This window comes from Sander lucioperca, chromosome 8 (genome assembly GCF_008315115.2).
Source record: "Sander lucioperca isolate FBNREF2018 chromosome 8, SLUC_FBN_1.2, whole genome shotgun sequence".
Taxonomy (NCBI): Eukaryota; Metazoa; Chordata; class Actinopteri; order Perciformes; family Percidae; genus Sander; species Sander lucioperca.
In genome coordinates, this window is record NC_050180.1 from 8,784,768 (window position 1) to 8,809,868 (window position 25,101).

A 25,101-nucleotide genomic window follows, 5' to 3' on the forward strand; every position below is an offset into this window, starting at 1 on the left:
TCTTGACCATCTCCTACAGACCCCCCGGAGCAGCAGCTGCAGCAGGAGCTGGTAACTCTCAAACACAAGCAGCAGCTCCAGAGACAGCTCCTGATCGCCGAGTTCCAAAGGCAGCACGAACAGCTGTCGCGACAACATGAAGTCCAGCTGCAGGAACATGTCAAGGTGAGTGGACGAGGAGGGAGTCCTTCCTCAGATACAGCGACTGTAGGACTGTACTCATGAGAAATGCACCTTGTGAAGGACAGGAGGAAGCATGTGCACGTGTACACTTAAGGGATGCGAGTGTAATCTGATCTAGTGGCAGTATTTTCGTTGCTTAGTCATCCCCATAGGAACCTTGGCCCCAATAAACCTTTGTGAATTTTGCATGCGACTCACTTTGCTAAAAAGCCTCCCTGGTGTTGCCACGTGCCCAAAGTCAGCCAATGAGGACGATCAGTCGGGTATGAAAATAACTCTGATGTGTATTCTCCAGTAGGGCTGGGCAATATATCGATATTATATCGGTATCGATATATAAGGCTAGATATTGTCTTAATTTTTGGATATCGTAATATCGCAATATGACATTCGTTAGATATGACACTTAGACACTTAGTTATTATATCCACATTACTGATGATTACTTATCTAAAATCTAAATGTGTAAATATTCTGTGAAAGCACCAATAGTCAACCCTACAATATTGTCGCAATATCGATGTATTTGGTCAAAAATATTGTGATATTTCATTTTCTCCATATCGTCTGGTAAGCATTTGGTGTATTGGACTCGGCTTGGTGATGTCCTGTCATAGAATAGCTAGCTTTCAAAACATTGATTCTTTACAGTAGGCCGTGGCTACACTTGTGTCAAAACAGTGTCTTCTCAGTGGCGACACGTTTTTGCGTGTATCCTGTGTAGTGTCCTTCACCCATCTTCTTTGTCTCCTTGTACTTTCTTCCTTCTACTGTACAGTCTTGTCTCTCTCTCCACCAGCACCAACAGGACTTACTGGCGCTCAAGCACCAGCAGGAGCTGTTGGAGCACCAGAGGAAGATGGAGCAGCAGCGTCATGAGCAGGAGATAGAGAAGCAGCAGCGGGAACACAAACTCCTACAGCTCAAAAACAAGGAGAGGGGACAGGAGAGTAAGTAGCAGCTGCTAGCGAGCGTGATGCCTTCATTATACAGTACATATACAAGGCATCTAAAAACAATTACTATGAAGTGATGAAGATGAAGCAAGTTGGTCTGAGGAGCATTAGTATACTTAGAGTAATTTGACAGAATAAAACACCAAATAACGTCATGTTTGACCTATCATACATTGACTTTCCATCTTCTGAATGCTGCCCACATCTGTTGGAACTGTGCTGAAGCACTGTGTCATATTATGACAGCAGGTGTCAGAGAGACTTGGCCCCTCCATCCCCTACCTGTCCTTATTGTCCCAGCAGTCAGAACAGCCTGACCTTGCCCATTTACCACAGGGAATATCACAAGAAGAGGAGCAAGACATTCAAGTTGCACATGCCTTCGTTTTTATAATTTTTTCTCTTTTCCTAGTGTCATTCTGTTTGAGGAACAAAATGACAGCAATAAAGTTAAACCAGGCAATTCACTGTACCCTGACGTCATTCATTCATTTGTTGTTTCTTTTTAAAGGATAGTCTTGTTCATTTCCACTCTGTTGCATTGGGCATCATTGCATCTTTTATGATAACATGGTACTCCCCAAACTACTTGCTGAGACCCGGGAACACGACGACATTTCTACAACAAAGTCAGAAACACAAGTTGTCAGACTTTAGCAAGTTTATCTAAACCGCTTTATTCAGCGATAAAATCAAAAACGTGCTAGAACTATAGTAAAAAAGAGAAAATCATAGATGGATTAGGACGTACAGTAGATCTAAAAAATCTGCGATGGATGCTTACAATGGACATGCGGATTACTCATTTTACAGTTCCTTTTTTGTTTTCTCTTCCAAATAACTTTGAATATCCTGGGGATTTCTGTTCTGATCCTCTACTTAAATTTTTTCCAATGAGTCCTTTTTAACAATGTTGTCACGTTACTTAGCAATTCATTTGGTGTGTAAAAGCTATCATGAGCGATAGAACTAATAGCCAAACCTATGAAACCAAAGTCATTCTTTGATATTTATCATTCGGATGTGAGAGCACTGATGGTACCTTTACTGTCAGGAGTCATGCTGATCCCGCTGCAAAGTGCTCTCACCTAGACTAACGAAGAAAGCTGACCTGGTATTAATACTCAAATGAGCTGTGACACAATTCAAAAAAGCATTTTTTTTTCTGGCAGGAGGTAATGTGTGTGGCTGTTCTTTGACCTGTGTCAAGCCAATTGCTTTTCTTGTTCCTGTAATTGACCGTAAAAGACATTAAGGTCTTGAGTCACTATGTAAAGCACTTTGGATTGCCTTGTTGTTGAAAAGTTCTATTTAAATAAACTTGCCTTACTGAATATGTTACTTTGTGTTTGTATCTACTTAACACAGGACTTGAAGGGCTCTAAAAATGTGCTGCTTCCTTTCATCATGCTGGTGTGCACATTTACATGAACCACGCCTAGTTTAAATGTTGTAAAAGGCCTGATTTGGAAACGGCTGCTAATGAGGAGAAAACGACTCGCTCTTAATTATGGTTTTTGTTAGTACTGTATGGCTGTAAAATGCTGCGATGTGGGTTTTTTTTTCCTGCACAAATGCATTTCAATATGGTGGACCCACATTTGGAATCATGATTTTCTGCCAGTTAAGTCCTTTTCCTCAATCGTTCTCTGCTAGGCAAAGTGAGCCTACAGTTTGACGTCTGTGGAAAGAGCATTGGGTTGTAAACAGAGGAAGCTTTGTTAAGTACTGCAATAAATTGCATAGAAGGCAGTCTCATAAAAGCCAATTTCCTTCAGTGGCAAAGTGCACGTATTGCGATGTCAGCACTTCCAGCTGCACCGTGATTTAGAGAGCATACTGTATATTATCTGTTGTCACGTTCACATACTGTATTTACCACTTTCTCTCCCAAGCTTGACACATAACCTGTTATCACTCCCACTGTCACATTCTTAGAAAAACACCTCCCCTGTTTTTTCCGGTATTCTCATAACCGCCCCCTTTATTGCTCTCCTCACTGCATTCTTATTTTTTCTCTTGGTCTCTCTTTCCCCTCTCACTCATCCACGTCTTCCCTCCCTGGACAGTTGGTTTGTAGCTGTGAAATGAGAGTGGTAATTGAAGAGAGACCAGGAGCCGAATGTTACTCATGACGTGCGTCTTCAAGGCGAGTTACAGAGCACTGCTGTCTGTCTCTGTGGAATTTTAGGGAAAACTCTGATGCCGCTCTGCATGTAGTTACAAAACTATTATCTGCCTAAGTATGAATGGATGTTGTTAAAATCGTAATGTTAGTCTACAGAATTGCAATACTGAAAGAAGTGTTTTTTTCGTATGAGGCGATAAGTAGAAAGTGCACAAACCTTTGGATACTGAGCTCCCTGTGTCTCTCTGTATCTCTCTGTCTCTGTCAGGTGCAGTCGCCAGTACAGAGGTTAAGATGCGACTTCAGGAGTTTGTCCTGAACAAGAAGAAAGCCCTGGCTCAGCGAAACCTAAACCACTGTCTGCCCAGCGACCCACGCTTTTGGTATGGGTGAGTGTCACAGCCCACCACTGCAGAACCACTCATGGATTGGGATGTGAATGGTTGTGAATGAAGAACGTATGCGATAATGAGTCCATGTTCAAGTCATGCCAGGAGAGAACTACAATTTACATATCTTTTGTAAAATACATTTAATTTGATATGTGATAAATACACATGCAGAATGAGAGCAGAGCTTTTTTGTGCTCAATATGCATCTCATTGTCACTCATCGTGTCACCCAACTGCCTGTAATTATAAATGTGCATCATTTCTATAGCTTGCATCATTGTCAAATAAAAAAATGCATGTCTTGCTTTAGAAAGTCTGAACAACAAATCATGAAGTTAGTTTTTAAAATACACTCCTGTAAAATCTTGCAGAAAAGCTACATTGGAAAACAAATGAAGGACAAGATCCTGTTCTTTCTGCTCTATCATAATGACCTTTTAGACACCTTTAAATGCTACTTTATGATTTTCTGGTTTCAAAGAATAAGGATAAAAAAAAAATAATAATAATTCATCACACATGAAGCCTTGATTTCCGAGCTATTAAATATCAGCCTGTATTGTTTTTGTGTATTTGTATAAACCTTGTAGTTGTTGCCTATTCTTATCTTACCTAAAACAAACAGCAAAACTGAAAACAAATATCAAACATAAAAGCCACAATCATGAGCGACATAAAAGTCCCTCATCACCGTGGCTTTGCAAACATGGCAAACTCTGTTGTGTGTCTGTCCCTGCGCGTGTACGAAGTTACACACATCAACTGTAGCGTCTCTGAGAGTCCTCGCCAGTTGCCTTGGCTATACAGAGAAACGTTGGAAAGAACGAGGCTTTGTTCTGTCGATGTTTGTAGTCAGTGATTGACAGCTGGCTCTCTTTGAGGTGTGTTCGTGTGCGCGTGTGTTTGAAGTGGGCTAAAAGAAAAGACAATGGCACCTCTCCTGCGCTTTAAATATTTGAAAAGGCTTTAAGCAGTCAAGCATTTCTGCCACGGCAGGAGATGATAGAACAATCCAAAGAGGGTGCCATCAGTGAGGAAAATGTTCCATCACTGTCACCCACATCAACATTTCTCCTATTTCATTTAGTGTCCTACCTGTTTGCTTTCTCCTCAGTTCTTCTATAGATGTTTCCCTCTTTAAACCTCATCCCTTCTCTCATCCTGCATCTCTTACCTCACCCGCCTTTCAGTAGGAAACTAGGCCTCAGCCTCTTTGCTGTCTTAGGGCCCTGACACACCAACCCGACAGCCGACCGTCAGGAGGAAAGGCAGTCGGACTGACTGCCTCCCCGAGTTGGTCAAAAAAGTGCCTTGAAACACACACCGAAGCGACGCCGACTTGTGCGTACGTTCTGCGCGTGCACGAGACGTAATACGTCTCCATAACAGCAGGCGGCGCTAATCTGTATTGTCGCCCAAAAAAAATGAAAACCGACAGCTGATTGGACGAATGCGTCACATGGGTCTGGCTGCTCCCGGATTTTGAGAGGCTGTTCGTCACAATAACATAAGTGCACTGATTCGCTAGTCAAGGGCTAGCACTCCACCAATCAGATTGGTCATTGAGTCCGACTGCCCGCCCTCCGACCCAGCAAGTCAGGTCGGCCAAAATGAAGGCCGACGGCCCCTCGGACGGACGACAGCACGGAACACACTGAACAGACTCGAGTCACCGACCTCGCCAGACTGTCCGATGGCTGATTATCGGGTTGGCGTGTCAGCGCCTTTATTGGGAAAAAGACAAGCGTTCAGTCCCTTCTCTCTGCTGTCTCTTTCTCCATTCTATTGACATTGTTGTCAGTGCTGCTGCATCTTTTGAAGTGTTGGCCTTGGGGAGGGAGATGGATGCTGTCATTGTCACTACACCTTTTGTGTGAGTGTGTGTGATTATGTCTATGGAAGGTCAGGTAAGGTACAGTAGGTTTCAGCAAACCTGACAAGCATACATAAATACTGATGTATTTTAATATATATTTTTCTTTTTTTGTAGAAAAACCCAGCACAGCTCTTTGGACCAGAGCTCTCCTCCCCAAACAGCTTTGTCAGCGTACACCCACCCAATGCTGGGCACATACGACTCGAAAGACGACTTCCCCCTCCGCAAAACAGGTACAGAATGGTGTCAAGATTTTTTTTTTCTGGGGTATTGTTACTTTCTGACATCCATATTTCTCCACCTCTTAAAACCAGCCACCCACTGCATGTCACTTCCTTTTCCCTGCATTAGCAATTGAAATGGCTTATTGGGTTTCAAAGTCAGGCACATGAACCAGGAGTCAGCCACTGGAGGATTAAAAGGAGCCCCTAGTATCAAAAAATACATCTAAAGTTATTTAATGAGGTCTTTTGAACCATTCTAGTGCAAACGAGGCTGGGTGGGTGGAGAGTGCAAATCTAAATTATATATTTAAGAACCTTAAAACCAGTAAAAATTGTGTTAAAGGAATAGATCAACATTTTGGGAAATATGCTTATTTGCGTTAGATGAAAGATTTAGACCACTCTTGTGGTAAACATGTAGCTGGAGGCAGCAGCCGGTCATCTTAGCTTAGCATAAAGATTGGAAGCAGGAGAAAACATTCAGCCTGGCTCTGTCCAAAGGTAACAAAATCATCCTCCCAGCCCGTCTAAAGCTCACTAACCTGAGCTAAGCTGACTATGTCTTTTCCAGCACCAGTCAGGCAAGAAGCGGACTCCAGGAAGTTACTAGTTTCAGCCAAAAAATGATCCTAAATTATCTTTAAACTTAACGTTTTCCTGCTTTCAAGGTCTTACGGTAAATGAATGTGGAAATATTCGAGGATTTGAGCCTGAAAATGACTTTCCTACTTCTATTCAGCCTTTTGCGTCATCATCAGGTGTAGAACTTTTGGTAAAAAAAAAAGATTTCTTTTTAAAAGCGGGTTGGCTATTCTCCTGTTTTAGACATTTACTAACTCATTCAGGCACACTCCTTCACAGACGTCATAGATCATACTGTTTAACAAAACAGCCCTTGACTACTCTGAAGTGTCCTAGGAAGAACATACAAAGCACCAGTTCCTGCATTTTTGATTTCTCCATCCTTCTGTCCAAGTCAAGTATGGCCAGGCTGTTATTGTTCACTTAGTGTCTGCAGCTGCTTTGGCAGTATTGCTGCCTGCTTTCACAGCTGGAGGCCCAGCTCTGTGTACTTTGCACTCCTGGCCACCTGCTGTGAGCTGGAGGCAGGAATGATTTAAATCCTGGCATATGACCTCAGACAGCAGGTTTCAACTTTCAGCGACACTCAAATGTAATTCAGGGATTTTTTGGGGGGGTGAATGGTGCTGAGAAATATTCACAATTTACAGTTTCACAGTTCATACTGACACAAAGTGCAACAGGCACTATAGCCCAACATATCACGGTGCATATATGGAGAACATTTCAGGAGAAATGGAGTTGAAAGCAGAGTTCTTTGTCTCTTTGAGTCAGATGTGAGGAGGGGCAGATAGGGAATACTGACATGTGCACACACACACACACACACACACACACACACACACACACACTGCTGTTGAGAAACTGTTGTGTCAACAGTGAGCAGACATACTGCAGATCAGATTAGATGGGCAGACAGAGATGAACTGTGTTCAAGAGGAAGTGAGTGACAGGGGTCACCACAGTTGTGCTCCGCTCTGACGACCGGAGCTGTCACACATGACGTTTTTGCCTGTGGTGACCCATTTTTTTTTTGTAATGCATGCGTGTAAATTATAAATGTAGGTTAAGAAGCGAGGGCCAGGCGTACAGTATATTACAACAGGGGCTCATTGTCCAAGTCTGAGAGGCTCTGTGATAATGGAGAACACAGAGGGCCACTTTGAATGCTGTGGCAGGAAGTCTGTTAGGCCTTCATGACAGATGCAGACTTGTCATGCTGACTCCCTTTGTCCCTCACCCTTTCACCCTTACACACACACACACACACACACACACACACACACACACACACATTCCCATATCACACTGAACATTTAAACCCTGCAGGATGCCCACCCTTCCATATTCTTTATTTAATTTGCTTTACATTGTGACACTCCTATTCAGCGCAGAGTACGGTGAGTGAACTAGTCGAGTGGTTCCCAAAACCTTTTGATAAGATTTTGTGCCAGGGTCCCGCATCTTAATAGGATTTTTTTAGAAAGTGTATGAAACCCATGATCAAAATAGTCATACATTCTGTCATTGTGTTACTTATGGATGGTGTGAAAATAAGTGATTACCCTTTTTACTGGGGCATATTCGCTGTTACGACGGTTGTCTCCCTTCCATCCTACCTTTTAAGTATGCGAAAGGTCATGTGATATGCGTTGTCAGATGTGTTAATATTGGCAGAGATCATTTCTGATATTGAGCCTAAACGCTTGTGTGGACGAAGATGGTTTTTGTTTCTAAACGCCTTAATAAAAGTGATAACGTAGTAGTGTGGATGTTGCCTTGAACCTACTGACCAAGACTAAACCCATCTCCTCTGATGCCATTGGAGATAACTTCCATGTTGTTCTCCTCCAACACTCAATCATCCTCCTTCCACTTGAATCCCCACTGATTGTTGGACTTGTTTGTGGACTGTATCCACTTCCAGGTATATAACTAAAGCAAACTCATAGGTAAAAGCCTGGTATTTTATGCATCTAACCTCAAACCCATTGGTTTTGAACTTCACACTATTTTGCTGTTTACCACTTGGGTGTCACAATAACCAATAATGGATACCACTGATTTTAACAATCTCGTGCCACCTCAATGTGAAGGCCTCATTGTTTGTAACTATCGGAAGACATATGTATTTTGAGAAAAGGTAAGAATGAAACATTAATTCTTAGCACAACACCCACCACATTGTCTACACTTTAATTTGGCTAAAATAGATTTACAAACAAATCTTCCTATTCATCTCCAGTATCTGTCTGTCTGTCTGTCTACAGTCTGTCCCTCTAACCCTATATATCTAATGTATCATCAACGTATGATATTTCTGGGAAGCTCCAGCTGATGAGTTTCAGCAAACTACTCTATTGATTTCAATACATCTTCCTCCCTTTCTGCCCTTCCTTGGAAGAAGCGCACAGCTTCCCCCGGCATGAAGCTCGGGACTCCCATCTGTCAAAACAGATGAGCATCTGATCAATATGTTTTGTATCAGAGATCCAGTTTCCTCCTCCACCCTCTATTGAAATATTAAGCACCACTTATAGAGACGTTTAATCTGGTATTGATATGTCATTAGATGGGTGGAGATAGGTACTTTACTGGGATTTGTACAGTTTTAATGTGTGAGAGTAAAGTGTTTTTTTTTGTCTTGAGCAGCATTGTGTAATAGGAGATAACACATAGAGGAAAAGCCAATTAGAGAAACCACAACACAGCAATTTCTCTTTTGAGATGAGAGATTTGAGGCCACGTGTCGTTTGGTATTTTTAGGCATATAAGACATACAGTGACATATAAAGTGAATATACAATGGTACATGGAATTCAGCGACTTCCTTGCCTCAAAAGCCAATTTGGCCAATGACCACCAATGGCTAGTGTGGAAATCTGTTTTTTAAAGTTACCTTTATAATGCCAGGACTGTGGGTTGTAGCGGCCCAGGTAATTTTCTACCATAGCAATACGTGTCCCCACAGAAGAAGATATGCATTGTTGGTACCTGACGAGAGGATGTGAAGTTCTATTAGTCAGAATGTGGCAGGAAGTTTTTAAATGCTGTTTTTACAGTTTAGAAATGCCGTTTTCTGGGCCGTCAACGTTGGAAAGTAGGACAGTGAAGTATGCTGTAACGAGGCGGCACGTACACATTCGCCAACGGTTGCCTCTAATGTGCAGTTTTGTGTAGAACAAAAAAAAACTAGGGAGGGAGGCTCGACAATGAAGGGGAGAGGGAGTTATGCCAGGGGAAAGTGGGAATTTAGAGGGACGGAGAGAGAGGAGCGGATGGGTGGTGGTGAAGGAGGGAGAAAGGGCTACAGTAAAATGCTAGCATCAGCAGTAAAACCAGTCTGGGCCCTCTGCAGCGAGTGTGTTCTCACGTGTGCACACTGGTGTGCTTTTGCCAAGTCGGCAGTAACACCCTTCAAAGTCACTGCGTCCTGAGGTGAACACCCCGTGGCGACCAGTGCCCAGCAAACACACTTACTTCACCCTCCTTCTCTTTCTCCTTTACTGTCCTCCCTCTAATCTTCCATTTATCCCTTCTCTCTCACTTTCTCTCTCTCTTTCTCCACTCCTCCTTTTACCTGTCCATTTCTTAATGACTCAGGATGCACAAACACAACCTTGACCACCCCTCCCCCTCCTCTAGTCCATCATCTTTGTGCGCCTTGTCTTTCCTCCCCTGGCTGCCCACCAGATTGATCATAGTTTGTGTCACCTTTGCAGCCCAGTGGAGACTAATATTGTTTCCTGTCACACCTGGGAAACATTTGTAAGCAAAACAAATAGTTGTTTATGATTTAGCTCGTGCATAGCCAGAGATAAGTGTTTCCACTTTTGATGGTGGCAACTCCAACATCATGGGTCTGACTCGAATAATAGTAAGTAGTAAGGATGTCATCTAATTTCAGGTGAATTTTCAGCACCATCATGGCTCATTTACTACTCGCATCGTTAACCCAATGGCAGGGTTGTTATTATTAGGGGACGTTCAAAGCACTTTTAGAATCAAATGGACTTACAAATAATGTTGAATGCTTGGGTGCACAATTATGACAAACTTCATCAGCAAATGGCAACATTCACATTATGTGCCTGCATTAGTTAAACTAACACCAAATGTCTTTTGTAACATATATACGGCAATAATTGTGATAATGTCAAAATGTCAGACTACTACAATTCCCTGTGCAATAGACTAAAATTTAACTTGAATGCACCCTCGTAGTCTTGCCTTCTCCTACTGTGTTCAGTTCAGCTAATGCATAGCATTTTATCCTGATCCACTCCATCCCTCTTAACAAGGACTTTGGAAGACTGCCCTCCACTTAGAAGAAGCTCTTTTTTAAATAATTGAGTTTGATAAGTTCAGTGGCATGTTCCCCTTAAAATTGAAAGTGCATTTGAAAAAGTACTTTAAACTTATAAATTCACAATAGGTCATCTTATCCTCACCAACCAGGAGGTATATTGAGTGCTGGTACCTCATTGAAGTACATTAAACTTTGTGAAGCTTCATCCTACCTTGAAAAGCGTTCAAGGCTACAGGAAGCAAGTGCCAAAAGGGTTTGTAATGAACGTGAATGAGTCTTCTAAGAATAAATTGCTACAGTACACAAAGAAGAATCAATTGCTTCCACTTGACTGTACAAAAAAGTCCTGGCTCCTTCTCTGAGGCTAATGAACTTAGCATGGTCTGTTTGATACAAGGCTGTGGGACGAGCATTGGGTCAACGGTTGGTCAACTGTCCAGCTTCAACTAATTGAACGGAATGAAGCCAGTGGAGGAGGGAATAAAGCTGCCCATGTCTGTGGTAGTCTGGCAGTGAGACACCAAAGCAAGATTGTCCAGAAAAGGTCAGGTCCTATCCCTGACAAGACAATATTCCCAGAATATACTGAAAGCTTGCCTCTTCTCTGTCCTGCCATCATGTTGCACTCGCCAATACAGCTTCAAAGCAACTTCAGAACAGGAGGCAGAGCCCCAAAAAATATTCATGGAGCAAGGCACACACACATACCCATCAGCATACAAACATGATGACAATGACAGTTTTCTGTAATTGAAAGTGTCTGGAAACAGAACAGCTCAGACCATTGAAACGTTCAAGTCCTTGCTTAAGACCCACTATTATTCATTGGCCTTCAATTCAAGTTGAGCTTTGATACCTTGAACTTTTTTTCTACTGTTGGTTATTTTGTATTGTATATTATGTATTGTTTGTGTATATTATCTCTTTGATTTTTGGAGCTTGTTAAGCACTTTGGTCAACTATGGTTGTTTTTAAATAAATAAAAATTGAACTGAACTGAACTGGAAACAATTGGTGTTCACTGTCAGAGCGTGGTTGCAGCATCATTAAGTGTTGGGTCATGAGGAAGCTGCCAGTTGGCTGCCTCCCCTCATGTTGCAGCGCTTCCCATTGTCAGACGATGGTGGTTAACCTCCGCTCCACAATCTGTCGGTCAACACATACCGTGTGGTCTATAGGGATGAGCTCATTAGCTCCACTACAGGACCCTGAACAAGCTCCCACTTGTATGTCCCCAGCAATCCACCACAAAGCTGAGTGCCGAAGAGACAATTTAGACAGAATCGGTACTTTTCACATTTACGGGGCTAATTTGGGGTGTAACAAATTCATATTTTTATAATTAGTGGCCCAGTTAGAAATCAAATGCTTAACCCTGCCTGCTTTACTCTATCCACTTAGTTGTCTGCCACACATTTGTTAAATGAGATGGGATAAGCCACACTTGGTGACAAAAACACATACAGTATTGACATTTTTTTCAATTGACTTTCATATATTAAAGAAGTTCTCAATTACTTTTAAGTTCTGTCTTACTCTGGAGTGTAACTTCTCCACCTTTTGAGTAAACCTTCCATCATGTCCCTGTTCCTCTCTGTGTCTTGCCAGCCTCTGAGCCCAACCTGAAGCTTCGTTCCCGGCTAAAGCAGAAGGTGACAGAGCGCCGCAGCAGCCCTCTGCTCCGAAGGAAAGATGGTCCCATCACTACTGCCAAGAAGCGTTCCCTCGACTTGGCTGGTGAGCACTCTTGTTGCTGGATTTCTTCTGTTGTTTCATGATAAAATTGTAAAGAATCGTCCCACTACTTTGATAGACGAGTAAAAGAGATTAAAACATTCACATTCTAAATCATATCAAACATCAATGACTGGATTTTGCCTAGCAAGGTGGTGTTTGATGGCTTATTGTTTTATATAAATAAAGTTACATACTATCATCATTCATTTTAGTGAAGTTTTGGATATGAAAAAAAAAAAAAAAGTCTAATCCATACTATAATATGAACATACCCCGGAAGGACTATAACAACACAAGGACAATGTATAACAGAGTCATATTTAATCACAGAAAGCTCAGCATTTCAGACCAGCATGTTTGAAACATCTAATTTCTGTGTTGTGTGTGTTCTAGAGTCTGCATGCAACAGTGCACCAGGCTCAGGACCCAGCTCCCCCAACAACAGCTCTAGTAACATCCTAAGTGAGAATGGGGTCACTATCTCCAGCGGCCCAGGAGAGGTAACCTACATGACTTTTGGTGTTTTATGTGCATGGGGCAGACAGGTGACCAGAGGACTCCAGGAGGAGATTGGCAATGTCTATCTCTTTTGGGGGTGGCAGTAGCTCAGTCCGTAAACCGCAGGGTCACCGGTTCAAGTCCCCGTTCGGAGTGTACAGAGTGTGGACTGGTAGCTGGAGAGGTGCCAGTTCACCTCCTGGGCACTGCAAAGGTGAACCGAACCCCCAACTGCTCAAAGCCCCCTCACTCTGACATTTCTCCATTAGTGCATGTATAGATCCTGGACATGTGTGTGTATTTGTAATGTGTGTAATAACAGAGTGGAAAAAATGGAATTTCCCCTGCAGGTCTTAACCTTAATGGAGGGCTCAAGCTCTGTGAGTGTGCATGTTTGTGTGTGTGAAATAGAGGCAACGTAATGTATTGTATGTATGTACTTTGTGTCTATACTCTGTATTTACTGTAATACATGGTTGTGTGTGTTCAGGTCTCCCTGCTTCAGAGGTTGGCTGCAAGGGAAGGTTCAGTTAGCCAGCTCTCTCTCTACACCTCCCCTTCTCTGCCCAACATCACCCTGGGACTGCCAGCCACAGGCCCTGCTAGCACTGTGAGTACAGTCTTTGCACAGTATATGTGTGAGATATAATACAGCATTACTTATTTCACCAGAGAATATTTAGTTTTCAAAACAGCTCTCGTCAGTTATTTTTGGCAAGAAGGTGCCGTACATCAGTACGTCTGATTCTATTTCTTCATCTCACTTCCATTCTGTCTCATTTGACCCATCTTTGTCTCCGTCCATCTGCCTCTCTCTGTGTCTGCCCCTTTTTTCCTTCTCCCTCCTTGTGTCCCAATCTCTCTCTCGTTGTAGCTGGTGTCAGGACACCAAGATGGTGAGAGTCGTCTGGCGTTGCCTGCGTTACAGCAAGGCATTCCTCTGACCCCTCCATTCCTGCCCACGTCCCACCTGCCCTCCTACTTGGCATCTTCAGCTCTGGACAGGGAGGGGGCCGGAGGAGGAACGGCTGGTCACAACCCCCTTCTCCAACACATGGTACTGCTGGAGCAGAGCCACAATCCAATGGGTCAGTAATCACTGCAACATTTATTTTCTTTACTTTTTAGCAATCAGCAGCTAGTGTCTTCTTCTTCTTCTTCTTCTTATTATTATTATTATTATTATTACAGTATATGACTGACAGTATCATTTTGGCTCACTTTTTTATATTACTGTTTAACTTTTTAGATCAGTAATTTGCAGCAAATGGTTGTTTTTCATTTTTGTGTGTAAATATTGTAAATAAGTATTTACCACTAGGTGTTTTTAAGCTAAATAGTTCTGCTCTTAGATGTTATGTCACCTGTGCCTTGTCTCTGTCTCCTCTTAAAGGAGAATTGTTTCTTTTTTTAATGACCTTGGACTCATTTTTGTAATCATTGCAATGATTGATGATTGCAATGCAATAGGACTGATGGTCAAACTACAGAAGTAAGACCCAGCTTATTAAAAAATGCTAATAATATTCTCCTGTTACCACTCTGTGTTTACCACAGTTGGTCTGGCTGGCCTCCCACTACCATCACCCTCTGTCTCTAAACTTGCGCGTGGCCACCGCCCCCTTGGAAGAACCCAGTCTGCCCCTCTGCCTCAGCAGCAATGTGGACAGGCCCAAGCCCTGCAGCAGCTGGTGGTGCAGCAGCAACACCAGCAGTTCCTGGAAAAACACAAACAACAGTTCCAACAGCAGCAGCACATAATCAACAAGGTAGCTGTGTGTGTGTGTGTGTGTGTGTGTGTGTGTGTGTGTGTGTGTGTGTGTGTGTGTGTGTGTGTGTGTGTGTGTGTGTGTGTGTGTGTGTGTGTGTGTGTGTGTGTGTGTCTGGTCATGCGTTGGTACCATACATCCATGTGTGCATGTGTCAAGAATGGTATCTTAGGCAACATTTGAACAGTTGTGGTAGAGCAGCCAGCTTGATGTATGTGCATGTGTGTTTAAGATTGTGTGTGTGTGTGTGTGTGTGTATTTGTCCATCTACACAACACTGATTTGGTTAATGTCTGTGAATCCTGTTTTTGCTCCAAGAGCAGGATGAATCAGCCTGCAATCAGCAAGTCTTCTAGCAAGTCTTTCTTTTCTTGTCTGTGTTCGTGTATCCCTTACTTCTCCCTGTCACCCTGGCAACTGTGGTCTAGAGGAAGCTGCCTCCATATACGGCCACACAGGAAGTGTGGCTCAGTGCATCATCGTGTGTGTGTGTGTGTGTGTGTGTGTGTGTGTGTGTGTGTGTTGTGTGAGAGAGCACAAGGTGATGAGGGGATTTGCAGCACTATAAGGTCATTGTGGAGAGGGAGATGGTTGTTTGTGTGTGAATCTATACTGTGTGTGTGTGTGTGTGTGTGTGTGTGTGTGTGTGTGTGTGTGTGTGCATGCATGCAGAAATTCCTGTAGGATTAAGCCCCATTATCTTGTGTTGTTGGAGACTCCCTCTTCTTCAAGACAACGGGCTGTTATGACTCATGCTAATTAAGTCCATCTTAGGTGTAATTAATTAAAAGGAGAATTGTGACTAATGAGTTTGCATTGCTTATTAAAAAATAGAAACTGTATTTGAACGATTACTTTTATATACCATATAATGACAACAACGTTATACATTTTTTTACTGTTTTAGGTGTGGTTGTTTTCTTAAAACACCCCATCTGTCAGTTAGAATGCACTGAAGATTGTTAATCATTCAGAAAGATATGAGAAATCATAAACGGGTACCTGTAATTATTGTGGGCATGTTCTGGCCCCATGCTTTAAATTCATTGTGCATATGTAGAACAGGATTTCTTCCCTAATTTAGTGTACCAAATCACAGACCATTCAATGTTGACTCCATGTTAATTCAGACATTTACGGCAGGCATTCCGGTTGGTTAATAACCAGTTGATACATCAGTGCACAGTACAAATCTACAGTAACTAATGCAGACATCTCCAAACATGTAATATTGGCTTAAGAAATATATGTTTGCTTCCTGATTGCTTTTGAGTGTGTCCATACTGTTGTGTTAAGTTAAATTTCCATAAAAAAAAAGCTGGCTGGCATTGTGGTGGCTCAGTGGGTAGCCCATTTGCCTCACAGGAAGAAGGTGATAGGTTTGGACCTGCCGACCAGCTGAGGCCTCTCTGTGTAGAGTTTGCGTGTTCCCCCAGTGTTAGCATAGTTTCCGCCCAGATTGCCTTTAAGTGTGAATACTGTATGTTTGTCTATACAGTGTCAGTCCTGTGATAGACTGACAACCTGTCCGAAGTGTACCATCTTACCTAATCCTTTTTCTATAATTCCACTGCATTTAGGCACGAAGCATTTACCTTAATGCAGAGGTTGGAATCATTACCTTTTATCACACTGTTCACTCTTTAATTTAAAGTCACCAGACAGCTTTTCACATGTTGCAAGTGTTCAGTTGACTTCATTGACAAGCTGTGGAGAGACAGAGAGGATGGTGGAATAACCACCATCCTGTTAACTGGGGCCATCGGCTTTCGGCATAGCTTGAAAAGGTCAATTAGCTCAAATGATCTGCCCTATTTCAGACTGTTGTAACCTGTCATGGACCTCATACTCCAAATATCACCTGAAGAAGTGTTAGCCAGAGCTGATGCAGCAGATACTCTCTGAGTTTGTCAGTGTAACCTGTTCCATTCTGGGGGTTTGCCAGCATTAATCCAAACTTTTGTATTCCTTAATAAAAAAGCATAAATCTATGATTAGGCAAGAATAAACTTGAGCGAGTAAGTTGTGTAATAGTGGCACCGATGATGCACAGTCAAAGTATTGGCACCGTAACCAACTCCAATTAATTTTGCTATTTATGGGTGCAGTTACGGTAAAATCAGCAAGAGAATCTGACAGTGACAGCTACAGATACCTAAATACTTTTCCATTTTTTTCCCCAAATTCAGCTCTCCAACATATGGCTGCTCTGGCTTTTTTAAGATTATTTTTGGGGCTTTTCTGCCTTTAATTGATAGGACAGCTAGGTGAAAAAGGGGAGAGAGAGGGGGAAGACATGCAGGGAATCGTCACAGGTCGGACTCGAACCCTGGACCTCTGCAACGAGGCACAAGCCTCTCAGTATATGTGCGCCTGCTCTACCCACTGAACCAACCTGGCCACCCGTTAGAAATTTGTAAATGCATCGTGTTTCTTTCTAATTTGATTGTACAGTTCCACAGCCATTGGAGTTTTATACCCAGTAGTCCCATTCTTACACAATTTCATGTAAATAAATAACATGCCCCCAGCTAGTCATTGACTTTGTTTCGTCTCTTTACTGCCTCTCAAACAACATAGCACAATGGAAAAATGTAGAAGTACCCCCGAGAAATACTATTGATTGCTGCATTTTAAAGTCAGTTTCTGAAAAACAATATACTTTCCATTTAACAAGAGGAATTGCAGTGCTATTATAGAGATAATGACCATCATGGCTGCCATTACATTTGATACTTACCATATGTATGAGTTCAGTATCACAAACTATCTTTAAAAATGTATCACTGGTATGGTACCTATGTTTAGTTTCATTGATCGACCCTGTTCACCATTGGACGTCCTCCACTTTGTAAAACATGAATCATCCTTCCTCGTTCACATTTTTTAGTCAAGTCAGCAATGAAAAGGGGCCCTTCCTGCTAACTAAAATGTTGGCTTTAACAGTCATGTTGGCAGCAAGGAAAGGAATGAAAGAATCTTGAAATAGTTCCAAACCGAGCCTGCTGCTTACCTTTAATTACCTGAGGCAGCTAAGGCAATACTGGGGTATACTCACTGTCATAATATTGTTGTGAAAGTGTGTGAGAAAAACAGATGGTGACAAGAGTCAACTAGTGTCAAGTGTCACTGAAAAAATGGGTGCACGATGGCTCTACCCATGTACCGATAACTGATCCAAACAAGTGTCTTTATCCTTTGTTGCCACTCGATGAACACACTCATTTCTCCAACAGTATGTGGATGCATAGATGGATGTGGTTCTGCTATCTCTGTCACTCTCTTCTAACTGATTCAACAGGCTTATGTAGAGCCTGCCTTATGGTTCCTATCTCAGCAGCTATTTCCTCTCTTTAAGTTTTAGCAGGGTTGGAGGGAGAGAAAGATAGCAAAATAAGAGAGAAAGGAAGAGCGAGAATCAGTGTTTTGAGTTTTTTTTGGAGAAGAGGGACTGGGATGAGGCAAGAGCCTGCTCTCTGACGTCAATGGACTGTTCCCTAGGCATTATGCCAGCCGTGTGTGTGTGTGTGTGTGTGTGTGTGTGTGTGTGTGTGTGTGTGTGTGTGTGTTCCATGCACAAACAGTGGGTCCACTCCAATCATGACCTACACATCAAGGTTGAGGTCTTTGACGACAGGGACGGGGGACAGCTGCCACAACAAGATTCTTACAATCGCTCCTCTATAATTCTTCCCCTCTCTCTCTCTCTCTCTCTCTCTCTCTCTCTCTCTCTCTCTCTCTCTCTCTCCCTCATGTCCTTTGCTCAGTTTTCTACTCTTGTGCAGGCCCAGGCATAGTTAAGTTAACTATGTGTAAATACGTTTCAAATATTTGACATGGAGATCTTTAAATAAATAAATAACCTATTCAGAGTACATGTCCGGTTTATCTCTGTGTACAGAAAGTACAAGTGCCTGGCTAATGTTAGCTTTTGTCTGGTTCAACTTAAGGTCTTTTACATTGTTGTTATGTACTCAAACTGGTCAGTCAGCTATTGTTGGAATGAAAAACATCTTCAGTGGACCAACACTTGTTAAGGCGGTGCAGGTTGTATGGCATCATACAGTACATTGCTGTCCCTAGTGGTGGAATGTAAATACGTACATTTACTCAAGTACTGTACTTAAGTACAAATTTGAGGTACTTGTACTTGAGTATTTCCATTTCATTTTACTTAATACTTCCACTGCACTGCATTTTAGAAGCCAATATTGTACTATTTACTTCACTATATTTATTTGACAACTTCGGTTACTTTGCAGATTTAAGTTATAAATGCAAAGTACAAATTCACTAATACATTATGATGTATTGTTATAGGTTAAGCTACCCGGAAGTATGCATCAATAATTATAATCCAGTGATATAATTCCGTTCTGCATTAGTACTTTTACTTTACTTGGTACTTGCATACTTTAACTTAAGATTTTCAATGCAGGACTTACTTACAGACACTACACTGCAGTGTTGTTACTTTTACCCAAGTAAAAGGTCTGAGCACTTCCACCACTGGATGTCCCTGACTGTATTGAATCTTTTCTCATGATTCCTCCTCTAAAACATTTTATTGGATTTATTACAGGGCTGTTGTATTTGACTGCATCCGTTTTAGCTGGATTTACCAAATAATTGGCAACTGTGTGTATGCAAATGTTCCATGATTTTGTTTATTTTAAAATTCCTAAGCTTAACTTCCTAAATTAAATTAAAACCAAATGTTCTGTAATTTTCCTTTGCAACCCTATGCATGACTCAGTGGAAATCAGGCCCCCAATCATAGCAATACTTTGTAAAACCTCTCCCCTGAACTGTCTGTTTGTCTTCTAGATCATGTCCAAGCCCGGTGATCAGGTCTCCGCAGCGAGCTCCAGCACCTCAGGGCCAGGCAGGCAGCACCAGAGTCACCCAGAGGAGACGGAAGAGGAACTTAGGGAGCACCAGGGGCTCTCCCTCTCCTCCTCGTCCTCGTCCTCTCCATCCACACAGGAGACCGGGCCTCTGCGAGGGCTGGTCATCAAGCAGGAGCCCCCAGACCCCCAAGAGCAGGAGGAGAGAGATGTTGAGCAGGAGTTCCTGTTCCGACAGGTGAGGAGGCGGGGGTGGGGAGGAGGTGAAGGACGGGTGCAGGTGGGGGTGGGAAAGAAGGCGACGCAGGAGGGAAAAGTGACTGAGGGACAGTGAGATAAAGAGTGAATGATGGAAATTTGAGACTGACTGGGTGTGAAACTAGAGTCAGTTAAAATACAGAAAACCACAAGTTCAATTTGCTTTTCAGATCTAAAAATAAAAATAAGGAAGATTAAACTGATCTGCTTGCAAATTTCATTCTTGCATGCATCAAATCCCATCTCAGTAACACCATCTCATCATGTGTATGCATTCAGGTTCAAAGTGACTAGAACTAGTTATTATGGAGGAATCTTTTTCACTGGTTGAGTAAATGTTGGGAAAATGGATGAGAGCTACAGTATCTGACAGCAGTGACAGATGGAGCTAGTAGGGACTGAAACATTACACTCTACATTCAATCTGCCTTCCTTCCTGACTGTCTCTCCAGCCCACTCTCTGGAATATTTTAAGTTTTTAGTCACGTAGAACGTACTTACACACACCACTCTTGTTCCACTAATGCAGAGTAGTGTGGTTTTTTTATGAATGGCTTACGGCTTGTGTACCTCCTCCACGCTACTCCCTAGCACAACTCCACAATAACATTCTCATGCTTTCAAAATTCATTCTGTTCTCCCACACACAGAAACCCTCACAGAGTCTGCAGTTTTGCATTCTTTGTCCATGGAAATATATTCTCTATCTCCGTATTACACACACACACACACACACACACACACACGCACACACACACACACACGCACATCCATACACACGCTCATACACAGTCAGGACACCATGTCCTCATCTGTCTAGCCCATCCCTGCTGTCCGCTCAGCCAAATTCAATCAGGCACTCCTTTCACTGTCGCCATGGCGCCCAATGTGAGCAGACACGCCCAACAGGATTGCTTGGTGAGACTCTTTTTAGTGAAAATGTCCGATTTTTAACTCAGGTACATGAATGCTTGGGTGAAGTTCCCAAGCACTTACATGACACACATTCTAAGGAAATATTTAGTAAGTACATGTTCTGAAGGCAGTTTGGTGGCTCATTATTTCTGTGTATTATAAGATCATTGTTTGATCTAGGCTGCTCCCTTTTATAATTGTATGAGGAGAATAATCATTAGTGTGTGAGATCAAGTTGATAATCAAGTGGTTTTAGATGAATAGTGTCCATTCTCCTTGTCAAAAGTCAGGTTTAAGTATAGTCCTTTCAACTGAATGCTCACATGAAAGGTATCCTAAGACCTCTAAGTTAATAACCTGTCAATTAGATATCAGACAGATTTCCTTGCATTGCTACCGTATTTTTGTGGTGTTGTCATGTGAACACTGTACAGAACAGAAAACCCGTTTTTCACTGTGTAACATAATTTCAACTCTAAAGAATGCAGCCTTTATTGTGGATTACAGTAGCTTGGCATTTGCAAGTATCTAGTGCCATCTTCTGGCAAAAGAAAGATATTACAGTCCAGCGGTCATACAGTACCTGTGTGTTTGTGTGTGTTTGTGAGCAGCAGGCTCTGATGTTAGAGCAGCAGCGGATCCACCAGCTGAGGAACTACCAAGCCTCCATGGAAGCAGCCGGGTTATCAATAAGCTTTGCTGGACACCGCCCCCTCTCCAGGGCTCAGTCATCTCCAGCCTCCGCCTCCTTCCCAATGGTAGTACAGGAGCCCCCTGCCAAGCCTCGATTTACTACAGGTCTGTTGAAAGATAATAATGATATGGGTCTTACACAGATATATCATAAAGTAGAGTGGCAAACAACAATCTAGAAACACACTTTAATCCTGCTGATTGCAGGTTAGAGGAAACCATTTTCCTGGAACCACACAGCATGATGAGCAAACATACATTACAGTGGCTGTGTATATGCACAAGGCTGTTGCTACGTATTCTGAGCCCCCTGACAATGTATACCACAACAAGTGTAATTTACTGTACCGAATCATCTCATCTGACCGTTTGTTTATGAAGAAGCAGGTCCAATAGAATATTGCATTATAAGGCTTACAGTGTGATTATAGAAATCGTGTTGCAACAACTGTTCCTGCTCTTGTTGTCAGAGATATACAGTTAATCTGAAACTGTCTGTGTGATGTGTGTGTGTGTGTGTGTGTGTGTGTGTGTGTGTGTGTGTTTTCCAGGACTAGTGTATGACTCTTTGATGCAGAAGCACCAGTGTATGTGTGGCAACACCACCAGTCATCCAGAGCACGCTGGCCGCATTCAGAGTATCTGGTCCCGACTACAGGAAACAGGCCTCAGGGCGCACTGCGAGGTAAGACCACACTTAAACTTGGCCCAATAGAGGCAACACTGTGAGACACAGAGTTACATAGATACAACATACAACATTTATAAAACAATAGACTTGAATTGTCCTTTCCTGAAGCTACAGCAAGTGTGATTCTGTATTCTTCTATTCTGGATTTTATACATTATGCAACATTACAAATACCGTATTAAGACCTCTTTACACGGCACGAAGAACCATGTTATTAACATGTCAGTGGTGTTTTTTTTCCTCTTCTCCTATGTGTACACCTGTTGTGTACTGTTATTTTCTCTGTTAAAAAAATCTTCAAAATAAAATTCTTTTGACAAAGATTCAAAGGTTAATAGTGTAATTAATCTGCTTGTTAAACTTTGAATTGCAGGTTGTTATTTTGACCAGAAGGAGGCAGTATATAGACATTTTCTCTTGACACTTGGCTTTAAAAATAAAAGTGGGCATTCTGGGATTATGGCTTCAAAATGAACCAGTTTCATCTCCTAAATTCTCACTTACAAATACAGACACCATTGAGCCTGCATTACTTCTTAAGTGCAGGACGGGGTATCCTAAACTTGACAATGTGACACTCTTTGGACAGTGAGCGCAGAGTTTAAACCAAATGCATAATTTGCCTCTCTTTGTCTGTCATCTGTTTCTATTGCCGTCTTCTTCTCTGTCCTCCTCTGTGACCAGTGTATCCGCGGTAGGAAGGCCTCACTGGAGGAGTTGCAGACGGTCCACTCTGAAGCCCACGTCCTGCTGTACGGAACCAACCCACTGCGGCAGAAATTAGACTGTAAGACAAACCATAACACATCGATAATAGCACACAGATTCACAAGCAAACTCAAATTTGAGCTGATGTAGCTGCTACAGTATAGATTTCTAGATAATCTGACTGCCAGCCATGCTGTTGTCTACCAGTTTAATCTTAACTAGTCTGCTAAAATGTGCAAGCATTAACGCTAAAAATTAATGAGTGTTGAGATAAATAGTATTACTTAATTGTTTCACAGTACTTTACAAACCGCTTACAACCACAATGGACCAACGATTCAGTGCACAGGTGCAGTTCAAAGCAGAAAGCGCACAGTACATATTACTTTACATGCATACATGCAACATTAAGGTGTTAGGTTTGTCAATTTGAGCAGACTAAATCTCAGACTAAGTCTTTCTTTTGAATGCCATGGATATGCAGCATCTGTGAAAAGAATCTGCTTTAATGCTTAAACCGTGTCATAACAAAAGGTCCAATCTAATAAAGTCCTGGAGGTGTTACGATAAGGTGAGGAACTGCTGAAGCTTGTTAACTGGAAGTTGCACAGGCTGCTTTGTCACTTATGTGGCCTTTGTGGCTTAAAGTGCAGGTGTAGCCAAGGCTGTGTGTGTGTGTGTGTGTGGGGGGGGGGGGGGGGGGGGAAGCTAAGGGGCAAACCCCAGTGGTCATCTTAGCTTTCATTCCAGTGGAGACATAAATTCCCCTTATTATTATTGTTTACACAGGAGAATTACCAGATAATCCTGTGTAAGGTTCAGCATACACGTGGGTTTGCACACACAAAGAAATGGAAATGGAGAAGTAGAAAGTCAAAATGCAAGCTGTTATAAACCAAGAAAGCTTGCAAATAGTGAGGTATTAAACTATTCATATACACTGTATTAAATAATATGTGGTTAGTGGTTGTTTCTTTCTTGTGTTTTTCTTGACACTGTTGAGCACATGTTTTTTTAACACATTAGCGGGTGGAGACTTGGATCCCAAACTTGGTAATGTGAGTACTACGCTCAGCACATTGAGCTTCAGAGGTCTGCTGTTGTACTCATGAAACTTCACATTAGTCCACTTGTCAACGCTGGATTGAGATTAGTTTAATGTTTTGAAAATTCAGACAGTTAAGTTTTTACATTGAAACATTTCTCGAAAAGCAGGATAAGCAGTCAGTTAGATTACATTCTGATTTATGGTTCGGTTTTAAATCTACGCCGTAGGTACGTACGTAGGTACACGTAGATTCGGACCCTATGCCGTACCCTACGCAAATTTAAAAAAATGGAACTATACGTCGCGGCGACGCAGACCGCAACAGCCGTGATTGGTTCGCTTGGCCGTGGTTAGGTAGCGTCGCATTTCACCCTACTCATTTCCGGGTTCTTCTTCTCCGTAAACAACATGAAATCAAGGAGAGGGTTAGCTTTTCCTGCTACAGATTTCCGACCGTGGTCAGAAAGCAAAGGGGAGACACTTTTTTTTTGTTTCTCCGTCTCCACCGCTAGAAACCGCGATCCCCGTAACTCGCTCTACCACACACTCCCCACGCATACACACATGCCGGGTCTGCTATTCTCTTAAAGAGATGCTCTAGAACGACACAGACATACCAGCAAGTATAAATGTTCAAAATAGTGCTTCTGACTTGTCAGAAAACTGAAGTTCACTCATTTCCATTTTCTCGGACAAAATCTGTCTCCTTCTCGCCTAAAATCTTGATTCCTCCTGAAGAGGGAGAGGGTTTAATTAGCAGGGCAATGAGATCCTTTTTTTTCCCTTCACCTTGTCCAATTAAAGCATGCCCCTGTATACTCATGCTGTAAGATTAGGTCAGAAAGTCAAATGCTCAGTTTCAGGGGTCATGCACCCATTTGTGCCTACGAGTCCAGAAAGTTACCTCCTCACCTGGTAACCTTTCTCTCTCTCTCCCTCTCTCTTACTTTATTTCTTTATTACTCTTTCTAATTATCAATGTCTGTCTTTCTGCCTCAGGTTCAGTGAGTCCCATGTTTGTGAGGCTACCATGTGGAGGCATCGGGGTAAGTCACTTATTATTGTTTCATAAAGTCGTGCTTGAGTCATTTTACAAATATTCACTAGGTGATTAAGTATTGGTAATTTGTGTGCCTGATAAAACATGGAAATTGCCAGTGTTAGTCACGCTGGTTCATTCAGTGGAAAATTGTTGTAATAGACTGTTAGGTTTTTACAACATTGTGCTAATCTAATCAATACCCAACTGGCACTGCTCCATCGGACTTTGTAATGAAACAAATAAGC

At 42.3% G+C, this 25,101-nt stretch overlaps 1 protein-coding gene across 5 annotated transcripts in view; it reads left to right on the forward strand.

Moving 5' to 3' along the window:
- The window catches only part of hdac4 (histone deacetylase 4), a 136,753-nt gene that overhangs the window by 79,584 nt on the left and 32,068 nt on the right, over positions 1-25,101 (forward strand). For 4 of the 5 annotated variants that reach the window (XM_036004143.1, XM_036004144.1, XM_036004146.1 and 1 more), the window contains 14 exons: positions 20-165; positions 962-1,133; positions 3,536-3,656; positions 5,650-5,768; positions 12,259-12,387; positions 12,781-12,887; positions 13,376-13,495; positions 13,760-13,973; positions 14,443-14,654; positions 19,482-19,739; positions 21,286-21,472; positions 21,919-22,052; positions 22,743-22,845; positions 24,814-24,860. In XM_036004143.1, the coding sequence (XP_035860036.1) occupies positions 20-165; positions 962-1,133; positions 3,536-3,656; positions 5,650-5,768; positions 12,259-12,387; positions 12,781-12,887; positions 13,376-13,495; positions 13,760-13,973; positions 14,443-14,654; positions 19,482-19,739; positions 21,286-21,472; positions 21,919-22,052; positions 22,743-22,845; positions 24,814-24,860 (2,069 nt within the window). The remainder of the gene's footprint in view (positions 1-19; positions 166-961; positions 1,134-3,535; positions 3,657-5,649; positions 5,769-12,258; positions 12,388-12,780; positions 12,888-13,375; positions 13,496-13,759; positions 13,974-14,442; positions 14,655-19,481; positions 19,740-21,285; positions 21,473-21,918; positions 22,053-22,742; positions 22,846-24,813; positions 24,861-25,101) is intronic. The other variant, XM_031291491.2, reaches the window with a different exon arrangement.